Below are 23499 nucleotides of genomic sequence, written 5' to 3'. Positions count from 1 at the left end.
AACCTGCAGGGGCACACTGATCTTGGGTGCGCATCTTTGCAGTAACTGCAGATGTGAAGAAAACTGCAGCTTGGGTAAGTGCACACGTTTTCATTAAAGTTATTGCATATAGGCTGGTTGTTGAACAGGTATACCTTACAGCCGTGACTGTCGGTTCTCTCTGTCTCAGTGGAAAAAAGTTGGCCTTTAAAGTTTTGGTGAGAGTTTGAGAACATTGTTTGAGGGCAGAGAGGCTCTGAGTGACCTGTGTGTCCTCAATTAGCGCATACAACGGGTTGAGCACCGCCGACTATCATGACTAATAGTTCAGTATCCCGTCTGGCCCAGTTCAGGCAGATGTTAGATCGAGAGATTTTGAGAGGAGCTTTGTTGAAGAATTGCTTGTGAAATTGGTAGATGATGTACTTTCCATATCTCAGGTTGAGATCGCTGATCAATGCCAAATAAGCATCCAATTCTTGCCTGCACTCGGGTATACGGAACAGATGATTTCACAGAATATGCCAAAAGGTACAACGAATTCACTAAAAGACATATGCCTGGACAATCTAGGATCAGCTGCTTTAATGATGGCAGTGATGTTTTCGCCGGTTGTGACTTTCCGGTGAAGGGAGGATGATGCTAAGGAGATTAATGTATTTCCTTTGTAATATCTTAGCCCTTAAATAGAAGAAATGTTAGCTGCAGATGGAACATAGGGCCTATCTAGCATGGGCACCGGCACAGCAGAAGCCAGAGAATACTGAGGCAGAGATGGAGAGTTTGCAATGGCAGAAGGTTGTGGTGGTGCAGGTGTGTGGATCATTGGAATCTGTGATGAAGCTGCGGAAGTTGAAGGAGTTTGGGAATTCTCCAGAGCCTGTAGGCGAGAGTCAATGGACTGGATGGCGCCTTAGATAGACTGCAATGATGATGATAGAGACCGATTGGTATACGGAATAGAATGAGTAGAACCGCCTGAAGCAGACTTGCGTTTGGCTGCCAAGGCTTGAAGTTGGGAAAGGTCCATACCTGGAGATGGAGTGATTCTCTGATTCTCTAGGGGAAGAAGAGAGTTGGACATGATGATCAGGTATGATGAGAGAAAAGTCAGCAGTGTAAAATAAAGAACAGTTGCCATGAAAGATCGAACTGTTGAGGAAAAGAAAACTCCGAGTCTAGTTCCAAATTTGCTGTGGTGGTGTAAGTTTATTGGAGTTCCAGGTCATGGTGAGCCTACCGACACAGAGTGGGTCAGAGTGGGCCAGAGAACAGATATACCCTGTCCCCAGGTGTGGTCGCAGACAGTTCATGAATGGATCGTGTAGTGGATGTGTATTGGTTAGTCATGAGCAACAGGTAACTGTCTTACAGGAGGGTGAACTCAGTAGGGGGGGCAGGAATGGCTCCTAGACAAGGTCAGAGACAAAGAAACAAAAGGACAAATTAGTGACACTCAGGTAGTATGATCAAGGCAGGGGAGCGGAGATGGGGAGGGTACAACATTTGGCATGGTAATGCTAAATATCCAATGTATCAATTGAGATATTTGAGAAAGGATTTGAGAGGAGGTTTCAAAGTTTGGAAATTATGCAATTAATAGATAAATAATAAATATTACATTTGGAAATAATCGAAATCAGATTAAGATCAATGTAAAATTGTTTAAGTCTGGTTTGACTTCCCAACTCCACAGGTATACAACCAGCACTGTATCAGACTCTCCTACACCCTTGGACAATATTTACCTTTTAACAGAAGTGATATAAAATAATTAGTTTTTATAAATGAGATTTTATTACTGTTATATTAATGTTAAAACCAAAAGTTTCCTGTAAATCACAGGGTTTCAGGGAAATCAGATAAAACTGGTTTAGCTGGGGTTTTTTTTCTCAGATCCTCATACCTGCCACACCTGATTTGTTAAAAGTGTTACACCACTACAACACAACGACGTGGTGTGGGAAACATTACTTTTATTTTCACAGCGGGACTTACAAAAAAGATGTTGGAAGTCACCGTACGCGCGCTTTTTTCCTTTTCTCAGAATGCCACACGCACACACACACACACACACACACACACACACACACACACACACACACACACACACACACACACCAACTTCCTCTGTGCTCTAACATGGCAGTATTCTGCTATTGACACACTCATACCGCCCCCTGCTGGCTACAATCCACAGATTGCTACAATCCTCCCCTGCAAACAAATGTTGTCCTCAACATTAGCACTTGGAGTGAAGTTTAACTAAAGAATGTGGCGCCAATACTCAACAGACTACATCTGAAGCTAATAATCATATACTATGTGATCTCTTCACACTCTACTCTTACAAAAACACAACAGTGTCTAGATCTCTGAGTAGTTGTAACAACAGTACAGTACAATATTTATGCTTTGAGACAAAAATAATTCCCATCTTCTCACTATTCACTCCATAGAGATTTTTAATTTAAACTTATACTGAAACCATTCCATTTACATCTTTTCAATGCCATAAGTTAACTAATCTTTACTGTATGGGTTGTGAATAGAACTTCTGTTCACTAACATCAACAATGTAGTAATAACACTTCAACAGTACTGTGTTACTGACATCTTGAAAAAAAAAATTCTATGTTCACCTTATTTCAGTCTGTATTGTGTTGTGGCACACATATGGACAGTCACAACTCAATTCACAAACTCATGTGCTCAGGTGTCCATTTCTTCCCAAAAATAAATTACCACAGTCCATAATAAACAAAAGTACTAGTATATTTAGTAGTATCCTGTAGGAACAAAAGTAGGACAAACCAGGTGTGTTCCAAACATCTGTGGAAGGACGTGCTGCGACATGCTGCGGTAAGCGTATTGTGTCACTTCCGGTTGTTGGTGGTGTTGTGTTTGTTGCTGCTAAAACACAGCTTTTTACACACTAGCTCTGTTAGCTACTTTAGCTTAGCAGTTAGCGATGGCTTCTGTCTCTCCCTCTCCTGCTCTCTCTTGCTCAGCCTGCCTCATGTTTAGTTACTCCTCTGCCTCCTTCAGCGATAATGGTACATGTAATAAATGTAGTTTGTTCACAGTTATGGAGGCGAGGCTCAGTGATTTGGAATCCCGGCTCCGCACCATGGAAACCACATCTTTAGCTTCTCCAGTTAGCCAGCCCCCAGTAGCTGGTGCGGACCGACCCAGTGTGGCTCCTTCTGTAGCTCCTTCTCTCCCCCCAGCGGCTCCCGAGCAGCCGGGAGGTCAGGGCGGCTGGGTGACTGTTCGTAACAAGAAGAGGCTTAGTCCTAAACAAAAGCTCACGGCTCACCACCAACCTGTTCACGTTTCTAACAGGTTCTCCCCACTCAGCGACACACCCGCTGGGAAACAAACTCTGGTCATTGGTGACTCTATTCTGAGAAATGTGAAGTTAGCGACACCAGCGGCCATAGTCAAATGCATTCCTGGGGCCAGAGCGGGCGACATTGAATCAAACCTGAAGCTGCTGGTGAAGGATAAACGTAAATACAGTACGATTGTAATACACGCCGGCACTAATGACACCCGATTACGCCAATCGGAGATCACTAAGATTAATGTGGAGTCGGTGTGTACTTATGCTAAAACAATGTCGGACTCCGTAGTTTTCTCTGGGCCCCTACCCAATCTGACCAGCGATGACATGTACAGCCGCTTGTCATCGTTCAACCGCTGGTTATCGAGGTGGTGTGCCGCTAACGATGTGGGCTTTGTTGATAACTGGCAGACTTTCTGGGGAAGACCTGGTCTGATTAGACGGGACGGCATACATCCCACGCTGGATGGAGCTGCGCTCATATCTAGAAACTTCACTGAGTTTATTAGAAAGCCAAAGCCATGACAAACCAGAGTTGAGACCAGGAGGCAGAGTCGCAGTCTTACACTCTTCTCTGCGCCTCTCTTAGAGCAGTCGCCTGCCATTCACCCCCTACAAACTGTGTCTGTCCCCCGACCACCTACATTTAAATATAATAAATCAAAAGTGAACAGAGGAGGAGTTAGACATGAAAGCCTAATAAAAATTAGCACAACTGTTAGTCCAGAACCAAATAACAGGAAAATTAAATGTGGATTATTGAATATCAGATCACTCTCATCTAAATCTCTACTAGTCAATGATCTGATAACTGATCATAACATTGATCTGCTCTGTCTGACTGAAACTTGGCTGCAGCAGGATGAATATGTTAGTCTGAATGAATCAACACCCCCCACTCATGTTAACGTTCATATCCCTCGAAGCACAGGCCGAGGAGGAGGGGTGGCAGCCATTTATCACTCCAATTTATTAATGAATCCCAAGCATAAGGTTAATCATCATTCATTTGAAAGCCTTATTCTTAGTCTGTCACACCCAAACCGGAAGACACAAAAACCTGTCCTTCTAGTTACTGTATATCGTCCACCTGCCCCTTACTCTGAGTTCTTATCTGAGTTCTCAGAGTTTTTATCTGAGTTAGCTCTCAGCACAGATAAAGTTATCATGGTGGGTGATTTTAACATTCACGTAGATGTTGAAAGTGACAGCCTGAGTCATGCATTTAATTCATTATTAGACTCAATTGGCTTCTCTCAGCATGTTAATGAACCCACTCACTCTTTTAATCATACCCTTGATCTGGTTCTGACTTATGGGATTGACATTGAATACCTAACAGTTTCTCCCAGAAACCCTCTTTTATCTGACCATTCTCTGTTAACATTTGAGTTTTCAGTCATGGACTACACAGCATCTGGGGAAAAAATCTATTACAGCAGGTGTCTCTCTGACAATACCATTAGCAAATTTAAAGAAAGGATCCCATCAGTACTGAGCCCACTGCCATGTATCAATGCAGTAGGGGATAGCTCTCTTAACTTCACATCCACACAGGTTGATGATTTTGTTGATATTACTGTAGCCTCACTGCGTGCAACTCTAGATACTGTGGCCCCTCTGAGGAGGAAGGTAGTGAGTCAGAGAAGGCTAGCTCCATGGTACAACTCAGAAACACGAGCTTTAAAGCAAAATTCAAGGAAGCTAGAAAGGAAGTGGCGTTCTACTAACCTGGAAGAATCTCTAAAGGCTTGGAAAGACAGCCTATTGGCGTATAAAAAAAGCCTCCGTAAAGCCAGAACATCCTATTATTCATCATTGATAGAAGAAAACAAGAACAATCCCAGGTTTCTGTTCAGCACTGTAGCCAGGCTGACAGACAGCCACAGCTCTGTTGACCCATCTATACCTTTAGCCCTCAGTTGTAATGACTTCATGAGCTTCTTTACAGATAAAATTGTCTCTGTTAGAGAAAAAATTCACCATCGCCTCCCCACAGCTGGTTCAGATGTACTGTCCAGTTCAGCAGCCTCAGAGTCCACTGTAACTGGCTTATATTTTGACTGTTTCTCTCCTGTACATCTCCCTGAGCTCACTTCAACAGTTTCTTTATCTAAACCATCAACTTGTCTTCTTGACCCCGTTCCAACAAGGTTGTTCAAAGAGGTTTTTCCTTTACTTGACACTTCTATATTAAGTCTGATTAACTTATCTTTATCAACTGGTTATGTACCGCAGGCTTTTAAAGTTGCAGTAATTAAACCTCTACTTAAAAAGCCTACTCTTGATCCTGATGTTTTAGCCAATTATAGACCCATATCCAACCTCCCCTTTATTTCCAAAATCCTTGAGAAGGTCGTTGCAAACCAGTTATGTGATTATTTGCACAGGAATGGTTTGTTTGAAGATTTTCAGTCAGGTTTTAGAGTCCATCATAGCACAGAAACTGCTCTGGTTAAGGTTACCAATGATCTCCTCATAGCTTCAGACAATGGACTTGTCTCTGTACTTGTCCTACTAGATCTTAGTGCCGCATTTGACACCATTGATCATAAGATTTTATTACAGAGACTAGAACATATGGTCGGCATCAAAGGAACCGCACTAAGCTGGTTTAAGTCATATCTGTCAGATAGACTCCAGTTTGTTCATGTTAATAATGACTCCTCTATCATAACTAAAGTCAGTCATGGAGTTCCACAAGGTTCTGTGCTAGGACCAATGCTCTTCAGTCTATATATGCTTCCTCTGGGAAACATTATTAGGAGGCACCAGATGAATTTTCATTGTTACGCAGATGACACCCAGCTGTACTTATCCATGAAGCCAGGTGAGACTAACCAGGTAGCCAAGCTTCAGGTCTGTCTTAAGGACATAAAAATCTGGATGACCAGTAATTTCTTACTCTTAAATTCAGACAAAACTGAAGTTATTGTAATTGGCCCAAAACACCTCAGAGATACACTATGTGATAATATACTGACTCTGGATGACATCACCTTGGCCTCCAGTACTACAGTCAGAAACCTTGGTGTCATTTTTGACCAGGACTTGTCCTTTACTTCACATATAAAGCAAGTCTCTAGGACAGCCTTCTTCCACCTGCGCAATATTGCTAAAATCAGACCCATTCTATGTCTAAAGGATGCTGAAAAACTAGTTCATGCATTTGTTACCTCAAGACTAGACTACTGTAACTCTTTATTGTCAGGATGTCCCAAAAATTCAGTAAAAAGCCTCCAATTGATCCAGAATGCGGCAGCACGAGTACTGACAGGAACTAGGAAACGGGATCACATCTCTCCTGTGTTAGCCTCTTTGCATTGGCTCCCTGTAAAATCCAGAATCGAATTTAAAATCCTCCTCCTCACCTACAAAGCCATTAATGGTCAGGCACCATCGTACCTTGGAGAGCTTATAGTTCCCTATTTTCCCAATAGGACACTTCGCTCTCTAAATGCAGGTCAACTTGTGGTTCCCAGAGTTAGTAAGAATAGAATGGGGGGCAGAGCCTTCAGCTATCAGGCTCCTCTCCTGTGGAACCAGCTCCCAGTGTGGGTTCGGGAGGCAGACACCCTCTCTACCTTTAAGATCAGGCTTAAAACTGTCTTGTTTAGTAAAGCTTATAGTTAGGGCTGGCTCGGGTATGTCCTGACCCATCCCTTAGCTATGCTGCTATAGAGCTAGACTGCTGGGGGATTCCCATGATTCACTGGGCGCTCTCTCCCTATTTCTGTCTCTCTCCCCCTCTCTCTCTCGATGACTTCATGCCATTAACTTTGTTTTTTTTTTTCTCTCCCGTAGTTTGTGCTTCTCCTCTCTCTCCCTCTCTCTGTCCTCATTCTGCAGGTATCTCTGCCTCGGGAGCAGCAGGATCCAGATCCACCACTACTCATCTTTACTATTAACCACTGTTACCTGTCATTTTTATTAATAACGCCATTACCGACACAGCTGTTCCTGGTCTCTCTCTCTCTCTCTCTCTTCTCTCCCCTCTCCTCCCCCTCCCCCTCTTTCTATCTTCTCCTAAACCCAACCGGTCGAGGCAGACGGCCGCCCACCCTGAGCCCGGTTCTGTTGGAGGTTTCTTCCTGTTAAAAGGGAGTTTTTCCTCCCCCCTGTCGCCAAGCGCTTGCTCGTTGTGGGAACTGTTGGGTTTTTCTCTGTAACAAAGTAAGGTCTTGACCTTACCCTGTAAAGTGCCTTGAGATAATGTATATTATGATTTGGCGCTATACAAATAAAATTTAATTGAATTGAATTGAATTGTGATTAAATCTTTCAGCTGGGTTCCCTTGTGGATGATAGGGAGTTGTCTTTGAGTTTGTCATGTCCGTGTATTTTTGCAGCTGTTTGAACAACTGGTTCTCAAATTCTTTACCTTGGTCATGATGTATTTTTACAGGGAAACAGAATTTGAGAGAAAAATCATTAAAGATTTTTTCTGCTGCTGTCTTGCCTGATTTGTTACAGGTTGGATAAGCCTGAGCAAATTTAGTGAAGTTGTCGATGATCACTAAAATATATTCATACCCTCCCCTGCTTTTTTCAAGGTGAAGATAATCAGTGGAGACCATTTCAAAAGGAGCTGTTGCAGGTAAGTGACACATGGGGGCTCTGCTACACACGGTAGGTTTTTTCTGGATGTTGCATTTACAAACTTTTGTTATGAAAAACTCAATATCTTTTTGCATCCCAGGCCAATAAAACCTTTGCCTAGTAAGATTTACCACCCGTTCTACCCCCCATCTCACAGTGAAGGTACTTGTAGACAAACTCCTTGTACTCTTCTGGAAGCACGATTTGAGTGAAAGTTGACGTTTTCCATTGTAATAGACCCTCTTGGGAAACATATAGTCTCCTCCATTCATGAAGCAACTGTTTAGTTTTCACTGTTTCTCTGTTCATGACACTTTTGTCTGGTTTTTGACCAGATGCCTTCGACTGAAGTACACGGGATAAGACAGTCTCGTAACTGTGCTTGCAGTAACTCTTGATGTGTTACCTTCACATCTGGCTGATTAACCGCAGTTAACTCCTGAATATGTGGACTGCATGTAATGACTGAGATCCAGTCCAGTTCCTGTTGTTTTAATGTTTCAACTGTGCTAAATATTACACTCAAAGCTTCAGGGGAGCAATGCTCTGTGCACTCACTCATATAAGAGTCCATATTCACAGGCGCACGAGATAGGAAATCTGCGTCTACGTTTGCTTTCCCTGGGCGATACTTAAGTGTTATGTTGAAGTCAGAAAGCTCAGACACCCAGCAATGTCCTGTCGCATTTAGTTTAGCTGTACTCAAAACATATGTAACTGGATTGTTGTCACTGTATATTGTTACAGAAGGTAACAGCCCATTTTAGTGCTAAAAACTCAAGCTTACCTGAATGTAAGCGATAGTTTTTTTCTGCTGGTGTCAATGTCCGTGAACCATACCTAATAACTCTGAGCCTGCCTTCCTGCCTCTGATACAAGACCTGCCCCCAGTCCCTGTTCCGATGCGTCAATGTGAAGAATGAAGGGATCTTCAAACCTTGGATAAGCCATAACAGGTGGGTTAGGCAAAACATCAATTAAATAGTTCAACGCTGTCTGGTGAGTGTCAGTCCATACTGTTTTCTGATGTGGGGGAGCTGTCCTGCCCCTGCTGACCGAAAGGTGAGTTTTGACTCAGTGGTTTGGGCTCCGCCTCCTAAGAGAAGGTCGTACAAGCATTTAGCATGACGAGAGAAATCCTGCACATAACTCCTATAATAGCCTAGGAAACCAAGAAGTTTGCGCAGCTCTTTGATATTTGTTGGGAGTTTTGTCTTTAGCGCTTGTACAGCTTCTATTTCTTTATTGTCCATTTTGTAGCCTTCAGCTGAGATCACTTTACCAACATAACGAACTTCATTTTTGAACAGGTCACACTTGTCTGGCCTCAATTTAATTCCACAAGCTCGCTGTTGTTTTAGGACAGACCTCACATCTTCTACATGCTGCGTGAAAGTTTTGCTATAGACCAGCACATCATCTAAGTATGGAATACATATCTTGTCTCGGAGACCCTCCAGGCTCTCTTCCATACTGCGCTGAAAAGCGGAGGGTGTATTTGTGAGGCCAAATGGGATTCTGTTCCATTCGTACAGTCCCCAGGGGGTGGTGAAGGCTGTGAATTTCTTTGAGTTCTCACTGACATTCCCTTGATGGTAAGCTTTACCTTGGTCCAACACACTGAACCAAGCATTCCCTCCAAGACCATCAAGTATCTCCTGGATCTGTGGTATGGGATGTCTATCTGGGATTGTCTTTTTATTAATCAATACAAAGTCTTAGATCCCCATCTCTCTTTCTCACACACACTACTGCAGCTCCATATGGGGAAGTGGATTTGCGGATAAAACCTTTATTCAGCAAGTCCTGGATATGATTCTTGACCTCATCATACAGTGGACGAGGTATGGCATTGTATGTTTTGGCTACTGGGACCTCATCAGTTAAATTAATGTCCATTTTCAGGTTTTCAATATATCCAATATCATCCTTGTGCCTAGCAAATGTTCCTGATTCCTCCCTGAGCATTTGCTTGACCACTGCTTGCTGCTCATTGGTCAAGTGGTCCAGACTGATAGGTGGATCAAACAGTTCTTCATGGGGATCGCCCTGAGATGGATCTGTGGTGGAGCATGATGGAGCCTGGGGAGTTTCAGCAGCAACTGAACTAACCTGTTGTTCGTCTGGCTGCACAAGATAACTGTCTGTTATTCTCTGTATGCTCCCTATCACAGTTTTGCCTGGCATTGTGATGTCATGTTGTGTGGTATTTCTCACAAAAATGTTGACTTTACGTGTGGGACAGGAAACACTTAACAGCTGACAGTTAATTGTGAGTCCCTCGTCCAATGACAGATTTACTTCAGGTTCAAATAGCATTTCAGCTTTCACTTTCAGATCTGTTTTGCAAGGACAGGTGATACACTTCATTTGTCCTGCTGGGACTACAGTAGATGTGCGCCCTGTACTGACAAAGTAAGCAACATTCTCATTTGTAGCCCCCTGAATGACATTTAGAAGTGCTTCTACTTTTCCTGATCCTAACCTTAGCAAGTTCCTTAGCACTACAATGTTGTCACTAAGCTGAACCTGATCATTTTTGCTTGATAACATCTCGACAATGGCATTAAATCCTATGATGGGCCTCTGAACTATGTCCCTACTCACTAGCATTGGAACCAGTATATTGTCAGACACTGCTTCTTTAGCTTTTGGATCACACAGACTGAAACTAACTGGTACCCAGCCCTGAAAAGGGATTTCTGAGCCATTTGCAGCTCTTACATCCAGTAGTTCATCATCACTTACCAATTCAATGATTGGGCGGATTTCTGCATCAGGTAAGTTTTGGGACTTCCATGCCTCACTCATGATGGACACTTGTGCTCCTGTGCCCCACAAGGCTTGAGTCTTAACAGTGTTCATTTTGCACCAGACAAGACATTTTTTGCCTATAAGCTGTGCAACTCGCTTGCGTTTTGTAATGAGATTGTATGGGCCGGAGGGTTTGTCTCCTTTGAGCTCCACGTGTGAATTTGAAAGTGCTGTGGGGTGGTGAGTGGGCAATGTCTTTCATGACCTCTTCATGGTGCCCAAATTTACAGGTTCTGCTTGAGGGTTCAGTTTTGGGTCATGTTGGGACTTTAACTCTGAGGTCATGTCCCCCTGTCACAACCTCTGTGAGTTTTCCAACAGTTTCTGTCTGCCCCCGACTCTGCACCCTTTAGCCCAATGTGTGTCACTACCACACCTAAAGCAGTCCTTTTTGTCCTGTTGACATGCTACTCATTGTCTCTTAGGTCTCTTAAAAACATTGGCCTGACTGACATCACTGTTTTGCCTCCCACATTGGACAGTTTGCACAAGGGATGCTACTTGGCCTGTGAGTTCCCTAATTGCCGTGTTGCTCTCTTCTATTTTTGCAAATAAAGGATTCTCTTGAATTGGTTTGTTCGGTTTAGCTGTTGCTGTTGTTGTGAAAGAGTCATTTTCATCACCATTTTGTTCTACTGTACTCAGACTTGCTCTATGAGTGGCTTTATTTGTGATTTTAATCTTTTGGACCCTCTCACTTTCATTGTACTGGGCGATCTGCATTTTCTGTAGAAGCAACTCATCACTACTGAGCTCATCCTGCAGATACATCCTCATTTCTCCTCTTATGTTATCATTTGATAGGCCTGTCATGATGGACTGGAAACACTGGCTTTGTACAAGCTCTCGGTTATATTTCAGGCCAGACTGGGCTCGCTCAGATGCGAATAGAACTTTTTGCTGCAGATCAAGTACTCTGACCAGAAAATCAAGTGCAGTTTCGCCAGGCCCCTGTACAGCTTTTGTCAGTTGTTGGTACAGCACAGTTGCATCCTTTTCAGTATAGTGTGTTCTTAAAATCTGTCTGAGTGTGGCTAACGTGAGATCTCTTTTTCCTTCCAGGTAACTTCTCAGTTTCAAGCCAGGGTTTACAGCACGAATCACAGCCTCCATTATCTCCTTTTCCGTGTAGCCTCTTCCTTAAACCCCCTTCAATCTGGTGTTCAAGACTGCTAAACCTTAAGGTGTCCCTTGATGTGGACTCACCAACATGTCAGTTTATCCGGAAGTCCTTTCTAAAGACACCAGAAGCACAGCAGCTGTTGCCGATGGAGTGTCTACCTCTGCCTGGAGTCACCTCTGCCTGCGCTGTTCCCTGAGCGATGTGGGTCTCCAGCGTCAGCAGGGGTGGTTCCCTCGCTCTCCTTGCGATGTGGGTTGAGCTGAACGAGCCACCTCGACCTCCCTCTCCACAGCAGCAGGTGCCAGGACGAATGCCGGTGCTCCCCCGTCGTCGGTTCTCCCGCAGAGCGTCGAGTGTGTCGTTCAGCTCCAAAAGCACCGACATGCCTTCGTCTTCCCTCTCCAGAAAGTCCTCACGTTCACAAAACTTTGTGATGTGCTTGACCAGAGCACAACGAGTCTTATTTTTAATGTCTTCCAAGTCTTTCCTCGCTATTTTACAGAGGAGTCACCGTATGCGCGCCTTTTTCTTTTCCCAGAATGCTGCAAACAACTTCCTCTGTGCTCTAACATGGCAGTATTCTGCTGTTGACACACTCATACCGCCCCCTGCTGGCTACAATCCACAGGGTTTTACACCAGGCTAGTGACTCAGCACACCTGATCTCCTTGGGAAGGGCATTCCAGAGTTTAGGGGCGCTAATAACAAATACAGTCACCTTTGGCCAAGACTTTGGGACAGATAACAGAGTTTTGTCTGAGGATCTCAGGCAGCACGTTTGGTCACAAGGGGAGAGTAGTTCTGAGATACAAGAAGGTCCCTAACCAGATCTTAAAAGTGAATATAAGTATTTCAAAATAATTTCGAAAAAACACAGGTAGCCAGTAAAAGGAGGCTAAATGGGAGACATGTATACATGGAGCTGCAGTAATCAAGACACTGTGAGATGAATGTGTTAATAACCTTCTCCAAATAGGTGAATGACACAAATGATTTGATTTTGGCAATATTCTGTAGATAATACAGACATGATTGCACAACCATTTTTACTTTGAGGTCCAGTTTGAAATTAGAGTTAATTATTACACCAAGATTTTTTTGGTAGAGGGCTTTAGGTTGGAAGCCAGTGGACCAAGGAGGTTGGTATCAATCTGGACCCTGACATGAGTGGCGGCAATGAGAATGACCTCAGATTTAGTGTTACTGAGCTGCAGAGAGTTGACAGTCATCCACTTTTTAATGTCTCCTAAGTATGCAGGTGTAGCAGGATGAGCATTGTGGCCCTGTGTCCAGCTGTAGGAGATGGTGCCTAATTGCCTGTCTCCTTCTGGCCAATGGCAGTAGGGAGAGGGGGGTATAAAAGCCGGTAGGTGTCACTGGATTTCTCTCTTGCTTGTGGAGGCCGAGGGCACATCACTTCCTGTTGCCTCATCCCTGTCCTTCTTCTGTTGGGGTTTGCAGGTAGGCTAGTTGTGGCTGCGTTACCAGTTTGCGTGTTTAGTTGACAGTAAATAAGACTATTGCTTTTGTTGTAGGGCCGGATTGGGTTCCATGGGTCTGTGAGCTGCACACGATTACTGCCGGTGGGTCCTCAGTTTCATGTACTGCGCTGTTGCTGCAGTGCGCATATGGCAATTTGTGTGTGTGTGTTTGCAGGTTGCCGCTGCAGAAACAGCAGTCTTGGGTCCTTCCCCTCTCCTGCGTGTGTGGACAGAGGCAGCTGGACGGGTAACGGCTTTACTGGGGGAACACTGTATCGGCTACTTTCACTGCCCGCTTGACCACTGCTGCTTTGCCTACGGGAGGTCGTTTGCCTACAGGAAGTTGCTTTGCTCACAGCGAATAGCTGTGCTTATAGAGAAATACACTGATTGTAGGGGATTGCCCTCTTTGGGAAATTACAGTACTTTGGGGACTGCTTTGATTCTGCCGCACAGCTTCACCTGTTGGAGCCGAGCACTGTCGCTCCGTTTCGGACTGACTTGCCTCACGGAGGGTTGTCGGCACCCGCGGCATTGGTCGCTTCGGCCTGGCAGCCTCTTTAGTGTGTGTGTGTGTGTGTGTGTGTGTGTGTGTGTGTGTGTGTGTGTGTGTGTGTGTGTGTGTGTGTGGATTATTTGCAATTAATCATTTTGGTTAAGTGCGTGTGGTTACTTCTGAGTATGTTGTAGATAATGGTTATTTGTCAAAGTATGATTTAGTTTTTTGTATTGATTTATTTACCTAGTTTAGCTAATTGTTTTTTTTGTATAGTTAGGTTTGATTTTGGTTTTTATATATTTTTTTTTTTTTTTTTTTTTTTTTTTTTTTTTTACTCTTGTGTTTGTCCTTTCAGGGAGTTGAGACTACAGTGGGGGACGTGGTGTCCTCGGTGGCGGTGTCTCCTTTGTGTGTTGTGTGTATGTTTTCACCCCAGGTTGATTTTCACCAGTGTGTGCGTGTGTCACGAGTGTTTGGGGTGACCTTCCCGGGACCCTCTTTATTTTTTGGACCCATCTCCCTACTGGTAGGCCTCCACCCTGATTGGTTCCCCTAATTTCCCTGGTAACATCAGGTGGATGTTATGGATTTCTTTTTATTCAATGTTTAATAAAGTGATTTTTGTAATTTGACCTCGTCTCTGCCCCGTTGTATGACGGATCTGCATGCCTTTAGGATTATGATAGTTCCCTGGGTGAAATTCCCAGGGTGGCGTTGTCTGGCAACACTAAGCTAAGGTTAAAGTGAATTAATTGGCTAACCTCTAACCCCGGTCGCCACACAGGGTTTGTAGACTGGATTAGTCGTTTTGTCATTGGAAAATAGATTTGTGTCATCTGCATAAATATTGAACTTAATTTTATGGTTTTGTATTATGTCACCCACAGGAACATGTAACGGGAGAAAAGGATGGGACTTAAGATTGAGCCCCGGGGAACACAACAGTTGTTAGGAGCAGAGGAAAACAGAATCAACTGAAAAGTGTCTACCAGGTAGATAGAAGGTGAACCACTGAAGGGCAACACCAGATATGCCTACGGGGTCCTCCAGACGGTTTAAGAGGACAGTGTGATTGATAGTATTACAAGCCGAGCTCAAGTCCAGGAGGACTAGAATTGAGCAGTTACCTGAATCAGCTGCCAGCAGGAGGTTGTTGCTCACCTAACTAGGCTATTGCTCTTTTCACTGTCTTTCTCCTTTTTTTTTTTTTTTTTTTTTTTTTTTTTTTTTTTTGTTAAAGAACTTTAAAGGCATCTACTAATGACACTCTGGTCTTTTTTTCTCCTCATAATGACCTAAATTTGATATCTAACTCTTCTTGTCTGGCATCTTTTTTTTTTTTTTTTTTTTTTTTATTCATTCAGTCACATACTGTGTGTTATAGTGCTCCGCGTCATAACAACATGCATTAGGGCTTTTGTGATATCTAATTTACTATTTTTTTTTTTTATAATTCTAATAAAGTAAGGCCATTTTCTATTTAGCTTTAGCTTTACAGTTAATCAAGACTTGTACATCTACAGTGGCAACAAAAAGTAAATGAAACCTTTGGAATTATCTCTATTTCAGGATAAATTTTTCATAAAATGTAATTCTCCATCCAAGTTACCATCACAATCTATTTCAACTAATAACACACAAATGATTGTATTGTTTTTGAAACTCAAATATTCACAGTGTAGGTTGGAAAAAGTATGTGAACCTCTAAGCTAATGATATCAACAAAAGCTAACTGGAGTCAGGAGGTAGTAAACCTGAGGTCCAGTCGATGAAACAAGATTGGAGGTGTGAGTTAGAGCTACTATTTTATCAAAAAAACAAACAAAAAAACACTTAAACATTTTGAGCTTGCACAAGAAACATCTGCTAATATGAAAAAAATAGATCTTAGAATCTCAGAAAACTAGTGATCAAGGGTATGTACACCCTGTATTTCTGCCCAGCTCTAATCAACCACGTACATACAGTCAGTATATTCATAAAATGCAGTTAGGGAAATGGCTGATAGCTGGGGACAAATGTAATATCTGACAATGTAGTAGGTTGAGGAGACAGAGACAACAAAGTGTGTGAAGGTGGACCCCACCAGTGATGAAAACAAGAAGTGTCCCATCTTCAAAAACTGGTTTTGAGCAAAAGTTGTTTTAATTGTTAATTTGAAGCGATATTTGTCTTCAGCAGTCACTCTTGGGTGGACCCCACAAATGACAAAAGCAAGAATGTGTGTGTGTGTGTCTGTCTGTGTTTGTGTGTGTGTGTGTGTACAGATCCCATGTGTATCTAACAAAGCAGTGTATGTGTGAGTGAAGTTACATATAGTAGTTATCTGATTGTCTTGATATGCTTGGCTGGGCCGATAGAGCAGACTTGTCCAAGCATATTTTGATGTTTCTACCAAACAAACACAGCTGGACACATTTCCACAGAAAAACCTGAATTTATTTACTTAAGCTTTCACCTGGAATCAGTTCTGTTTCACAGAATATGGATAAGAGACAGAACAACACGTTCATTCATCACTGAGCAACAAGGTTTATGATCGGTTTTGATTTTTTTTTTAAAGGCATAGACAAATTTTAAAAAACAACTATTTTTTACTACTTTTATTTTCATTTGATAGCATATGGCCTGTTTTGTATTATCATATAGAGATCATGTAGCTGAGTCCAGACTCTCAGAAGTGAATTAATCTGTCTTAATTTTCCAGCCACAGCAGTGTGGCTAGTATTGTTTTCACCATGTGTGTGTGTTCTCATGGCAAAATGTGGTCCTGGAGACACCTGCTGTAGCAGGAACTACCACAGAGGTGGTTCTGAGTGCATGGGCAGGTGTTTATATCTGTGGACAGATTTTGTCAGTGCAACAGTGACACAACTGTATAAGATACAGTAACAAATCTTTACAAGTGTGAAGCTGAGATCAAAATGAAGACTGAGTTAGAGGTTGGGTGTGGTCTGACCCATGAGAGCTGAGTCCTCAAATGTAATAACTGCTGAGTATTCATGGGTCGAACGTTAACTCTTTGAGGGGCGTTGTGGCCAGTGTGATCTTGTTGTTTCTTAAGCAGCGATGATGTGATGATGATGAAGAAAACTCCACTGACACCGTCTTGCTTGTATATAAAGAGGTGTATTACAAAGAAGTCCAGCATCAAATCAAGCACCCTGGGTTGCCTGAGAGAGGAGTCGAAGCTAATATGAATCTCCTCTGAATAACTGCTCTAACTCACCGTCTATATAGGCTGGTTGTTTTCGTGAACCTAAGGTAAAACATATGGTTTCTGTAAATACAGAAAAAAGGCTTCCTTACATAAAATGAGGGAGTCACCCATCTCCCAGTGGCACCTAGACCTTTTGACCTAAAACCTTTTAGCTAAGGTCCTTAAATCTTTTTACCCTAGTACCTTCTGACTAAGGCCATTAAATCTTATTGACCAGGGGACTACTAGTTAAACATACCAAAGTTCACCAGTACACTACAAGTTACAAGTACCAGTTCACTTTAAGATGTTTTTATTTTGAAAAAAATAAAAAAAAGACTCTTCAATTTTCTCCTGAAGCGTTTAAATCCCAAATCCAGCTACAACACAGTGCTTGTAACATACCAACACTGATATTATTTTTGTATGGTTTTATTCTGCCATCTTCAAATGTGAGACTGTGTCTGAGATGTTTTCTTTTCCTTGTGTCATATCATTTTCTTGTCCTCTCTGTTTGCAGGACTGCAGTCTGGATTTGTCACTCTGCCCCGCCTCTCTCGCCTTGACAGACAGTGTCAAGATGGAGATGCCCAGAAAGGGTCTCTACCAGACGGCAGCGGCAGCATCGCACTGAAACGCTCAGATTCCCTCACCTCGTTCACTGTAGACCTCGGACCCTCCCTTATGACTGAGGTGCTCAGCTTGATTGACAACCCCAGCTGCCTTCAGATGTCCAATCACAGCCAGGCAGCAGGTGAGGAAGATGAAAGAGGAGATGAAGAAGATAAAGACGACAGCTCTCTAACAGAGACGCCTGTGCAGAGCCCTGGCGTGACTTCGCCCAACCCTTCGTTCAGCAGGAGCATGAACAACAGGGGCCGCTCCTGTAGCTCTAACTGGACAGAGCAAGAGGAGGACAGGAGGTCTCTGAGGACGCCTGATGCGTCCGCTGGGTCTCCACAGAGAGCGGAGCCTGTAATGGAGGCAGAAAGGTTTCAGAGAGCAGCTGACGTGCTGTCTCGTCATTATGGTGGAGAGTCCTTCACAAAGGGAACAAGGGTGAACAACAACACACCTTCTCCTGCCGTTTCCCGCAGCCGCAAAACATCATATGCCTTTTCTGAAGAGGAGGAAGAGATCAAAGTCTAGATGTTGAAACTGTGTCTGGAACAATAAAATCAGTGAGCTGAGAACGAACCCCCAGTTCATGAGATTTGTGTGATAGTCTGTTGTTCCTGCATGGAAACACTCCTCCAGCTCCTCCAGCGAATTATTTAAAGTTTTTTATATGTGAAAAAGAGTTAACTTTGTTTGTAATCGCTTTGGAAATCCCATTTATTTTTGGAAATTGTCAGAAAAATACAAAAACAACAAAAGACATTACAGTTTAGGCAGAAATCAAACAGAGGTTTGTACCTTTAGTATCATGTACAGCAGGAGTCTCCAACCTTTTTTACTCTGAGCCACTTTGACAAAATAAACGGGGCTGAGAGTGTTACATTTGGGTGTTATTTCTATTTGGAACCAGGAGCAGATTCAGATGCAGACAAGGCTGATATAATAAAAGGTCTAAATAAAACTGCAGGAGAGAGAGAATGTGAATCCTTGGGGGAAAGCAGGGATGAGTTGCAGGTGTGCCAGGTAGTCAGTGCTGCACCATGCCCCTGTTGAGGAGCAGACACACACACACACACACAAAAAGGGGAGGAGACACAGGGGAAAAAAACATCCATCCATTATTGGATGATCATTATCTATTCTGCTTATCTGAACCAGGTCATGAGGGGGCTGGAGCAAATTCCAGCTGAGATTGGATGAGGGCAGGGTACATCCTGGACAGCACACCAGTCTACCACAGGGCTGACAGACAGAGACAAACAACCAGGCACTCTCACATACTGTGCATGTCTCTGGACTGTGGGAGGAAGCTGGAGCTCCTGAAGGGAACCCACACAGACACGGGGAGAACATACAAACTCCACACAGAAAGGCCCCAGGCCCGGGATTCAAACCCAGAACAGCACTAACCACTACACCACTGTGCCACCTCAGAAAAAAAAACAGACAGGGGGAAAAGACAGACACAGGGAACACTGGGGAAAATGCTGCAGTCACAGCGAGGCTGTGACAGAGAGCTCCTCATGTCTTATATTACTGGTTGTATGTATTCACATAACATATCAAAACAGTCAAACTGATCTCCAGACCAAATAAGATGGATAAGATGTTTAAATAAGTCATCAAAAAAACTCACATCAGTGTCAGTTTTTGTGTCAAAAAATATGAGTCAAACCTGAACACACAGACATGAGAACACCACTTTAAATAAACGTCCACATATCTCCTTAGAAAAAAGCTCCTCAGTAAGTGATCCAGTGATAGCTGTCAGTCTATACAATTGTTCATAACAAAGAGGATCTTAAAATAGCTCATTCGGTTCACTTATAGGTCTAAAATGTGAACAAACATGAAAACAGACTCAAGCTGAAGCCAACAGGTTAACACACCTAATACATGGCAACATATTTACTGTTTCTAGGAAAAGTTCATCTGTTCTGTTATCCAGAGGAGTTGCTATCACTGCTGGTTGCCTACAGCATATCTGATATAAACAAACTCCACACACTGTAAAAACGAAAACTTAAAATTGTTGGTCTCATTATGATTTCTGTGTCAGATGACACAGATACATTAAGTATCCATGTCAACTTTGCAATGTTATTTAATCCAACCAACAATGTTGAATTTTGGGTCAAGAGCTGGCCTCACTGTAGTATCTTTGTTAGCAAGAGACACAAGTTTAAGGCAGACTCGGTTTGAGGCTGGGCCAACTACAATGGACATGCTCATTTCGACACTTTGGAAAAACGCGGGTTCTCAACGGAATTTTCAGGGGTTTCACCTACAAGCCTACACGTTGTGGGTCTCCCTCTATGTTGGATCAGCTTTTTCTGATGGTGAGTATTTCCGCAAATAAACTGTTTAAGTTACTCTGTATTATAAATGTAATTCGCGATTGTTTTGGCTACGCGTGTAGTCATAACTTTTATATTATTATTTTGGGGCTTTGGAGATTGTTGTTATATTAGCAAGAAAGCTAGCTAGCCTCTTCAACCCGAAAGTCCCCCATATGGGGGACAGGTGAGATGCATGCACAACACAGACGACCAGCGTCTGCTAGGAAGCACCCGTCCTAACATGAAGCATACCAAAATGACGGGGAGAAACTCAGCTAAAAGCCGTTACCAAGCATTGCCACCCAAACGAGACATAGTTCAGTCCCCAAGCAATTATATGGGCATGTAACAAAAACATGAAAACAGCGTACGTCCACTTCAGTGCTTCTGCTACTTTCACCACTTCAACCAAACCACACAAACGGAGTGTTAACGTTGTGCCGGCTTGCCGACTCGTTCTTGGGGCAATGGGGCTCAGCCGCTAACAGCAAATAAAGCGTTGTATAGCATGAAGACCTAGCCGCGTGTCACCCATAGACATATACACGTAGATGCCGCCTCTGGCGCTGCTGTCCATCGGAACGACAGGTGTGTATATCTATGGCGTGTCACCGGCCAGCCCTGTGCCTTTAAGAAAGTGGCCCGGTGTGTGTGTGACAGGGAGAGGTGCAGGAAGTAAAACAATAACAGAGAGAGTTGGACGCATGTGATGCTACTTGTGACCAGACAGAAGTCGAGGCCCTGTATTGTGTTCAGCTGAAAAAAAAAGAAATTAAATGTGCGGTGTTGCACCAAAGTCCATCGTCGCTCCCGTCCTCCTTTCCCCTATACACACTTTGGCCCGGACTCCTAAACGCTTGTCACCCGCAACGAGCCAAATCAAAACCCAGCTCCCAACTACGGTTCGGAGCTAGCCAGGGTTAAGAAGGTAACACACGATTTTACATGTATGTGGTCGGTGATGTTTTTTCTATCGATAGGTTGCGGTAAATGTGGCTATGAGCCATACAACTGAGGTATATTTTTGAATGAATGCTAGCGAGTTAGCTTGTAGTTGACTACCCTGTAGCTAAGCGACGCACTTAATCACGTGACGTCGCGCTAACAACAACAGTCAGATAACTCGGTGGTGGAGATATTAGAAATTAACTTAAATTGTCATCTTTAGCTGTAACAGTAACATTGTGCACTGTGTTACTGTAAACTCAAGCTGTCAAATTATCTTGAACAGGTGAAACGGGTCTCCAATCTAACATCAGGTAAAGTGTTGATATTAAGATATTAAGTTATGCGGGCACCGTACATTTGAGATGAATGAGATGTATTTACTTTGAAATAATAAGGATAAAGACAATGAATTTGTTTGTAAGCTAATGCAGGGGTTTTCCACCCGAAAGTAATTTTAAACAAACAGCTGATTCGGTCTATACATTAGCAGCCAAGTCTAACACAGACAACTATTTTACCTGGCTGTTTCTCTGTGAAATCAAGTGCTTATTTGTGGCACAACCAATCATGTGAAATATGAATTCATAATAAATTAATATGAATTTCAGTAAGTTTAATACTGAAATGTGATTCTGCTTTTGTGTTCAACAGATCTGTGCATAGTTCTACCGTGTCACCACCAAGGAGCTATTGGGGACCTTCAGGCCAGCCTCAGATGAGTACTTTACTCGCCTGCTGAAATTATACCGTGCCAAGACGGGTGCCATTGGTCAAGAAATGGAAAAACTCCTTGACAAGCTTGATCACCAGGTAGACTGATCACTTGAGATCAATTTAAATGTTTATTATAGGAATTTACATATCTGTGGCTCAGTCTCTAATTTTTGCTCTTAGGAGGCAACACCACTTATGTAATAATACAGTGTTGGTCACATCTCTGACCAGTAGTTGTTTTTTTTTTTGGAGGGGGGGTTTCAGACATCTGACATTGGACTACACAGAAGGAACACAGCCCTGCAAGGTCTACCCCTGTTTCTTCGCGAGGATTCAGAGAAGCTCTTCAGGACATGCTTGGTGAGTACAGTAGGAGGCTCAACATTTTTAGATTTATGGGACGGAATTGGTTCCTAATTCTTAATTTTCAGTTATCTCTAAATTTGGCACCACCCTCATGTTTTTATCAGGAAACTGATCCAGATGACAGTCAGAAAACAGGTACACCTTTGAAGTGATCGAGACCATCTTTATGAAACTTTCCACCAACTGCACACAGCGTGTCAGGAACCTCAAAACCAAGCTTTTACTGTAAGTCAGCTAAAGCCTGACTAAAAAAGGCCATACTATTTCTTAAAGCTATATTCAGCGTTTTTTTCCTTGTAATTACCCTCTCAATCGAGATCCAGACAAGAGCATAGATATAATCGTTTAGACTGTGTGTGCATTAACAAGAAACAAACATACGGTTGTAAACGGGATTCACTCTGCTTGGTCAGATAAACTTTCCAACGGTGTAAACAGTCCTGTTTGCTTGAAGAAGACAACAAAATAAAATGTCTATCCTTCTCCTCGTACATAGACATTTTATTTTGTTGACCTAATTCTTCCTGTTGTTCTTGTGCTGTAGCTGCGCTTTACTTCCTGTAAGTATTTGATTCAAAAATAACATCACTCGCTAATTTGACTCTAAAAATTACATAACTGGGTAAATAAACCAATCACAACAGGCAAACAGGACTGTGTACACCATTGGAAAGATTATCTGATGAATAAGCAGAGTGAATCCCGTTTACTACCGTTCATTGGAGTGAAGCTAATTAAACTAAAAAAATGTTATCCTCTTGTCTGGATCAGGGTCAAGAGGCTAATAACCAAAAGGAAAAAAATGGTAGGAGCATCGTTTTATGTTGCTTTTTTGTTTTGTTTTTATGGGTGTTTTATTCAGTTGGATAATTCTGCCCAATATACAATGTTAAATTGTATGCCTTTAACTGGCATTGTTTTTTTAAATGTTAAAATATATATAAACTGTTGTGTTGTTAACCACACAGGTGCTTTTACAGGTTTTGCGTATTTGTGTTTGACACAGCCACTTCAGATATGTCAGCAATGTTGTTACTGTTGTTACAATTGTAATGTGCACTGCACAATGACATGTTTACGACATGGTAAAAATGTTTTGAATGTATTTGACCAAAGGTCAATAACACTTGGAAGTTATTATTGTTATGGAGCTACTTGTTCTGCACTTGGGTTTGCTGCATTAAGACAGCGATTCTCTGCTGCTGAAGTAGCTGTGGTACATCTTGCTTGTTCTACGGCTGTCTGGCATTCACAAATGTTAAATGGAACAGTTTCCAATTATTACTTTTAATAAAGTATGAAGTAAACTTTAAACTTGTTTTGTATTCTGTGAAATGCAATTTTAAATGTTATTAACCTTAACTTGAAATATTAAGTTAACAACCCTAACTTACTTTTTTGAGTAAGTAAAAATCTTAGTTGGTATAACTTTTAAGTTTTACTAATTAAACTAATTATTAGTTGGCCAAACTGT

General features: G+C 42.6%; 2 protein-coding genes and 1 long non-coding RNA gene across 3 annotated transcripts in view; all 3 read left to right on the top strand.

Annotated features, from left to right (window-relative positions):
- The window catches only part of LOC139618450 (cdc42 effector protein 1-like), a 54975-nt gene extending 36776 nt beyond the window's left edge, over window positions 1-18199 (top strand). The window contains exon 5 of the mRNA XM_071474386.1: window positions 17561-18199. Within this exon, the coding sequence (XP_071330487.1) occupies window positions 17561-18189 (629 nt within the window). The 3' untranslated portion in view covers window positions 18190-18199. The remainder of the gene's footprint in view (window positions 1-17560) is intronic.
- Window positions 1-23499, top strand: part of LOC139618429 (interferon-induced very large GTPase 1-like) — a 266067-nt gene that overhangs the window by 227236 nt on the left and 15332 nt on the right. The window lies entirely within an intron of this gene.
- On the top strand, window positions 13250-13649 carry LOC139608899 (uncharacterized). The gene is made up of 3 exons (XR_011685111.1): window positions 13250-13322; window positions 13397-13444; window positions 13518-13649. It is a non-coding gene; the product is annotated as an uncharacterized lncRNA (long non-coding RNA).

The sequence above is a fragment of the Trachinotus anak genome, unplaced genomic scaffold (genome assembly GCF_046630095.1).
Source record: "Trachinotus anak isolate AG129_WGS33_773 ecotype Australia unplaced genomic scaffold, CSIRO_AGI_Tana_v1 ptg000003l, whole genome shotgun sequence".
NCBI lineage: Eukaryota > Metazoa > Chordata > Actinopteri > Carangiformes > Carangidae > Trachinotus > Trachinotus anak.
Note: the sequence above shows the minus strand (reverse complement) of the source record. Positions and strands in the feature narration are given on the sequence as shown.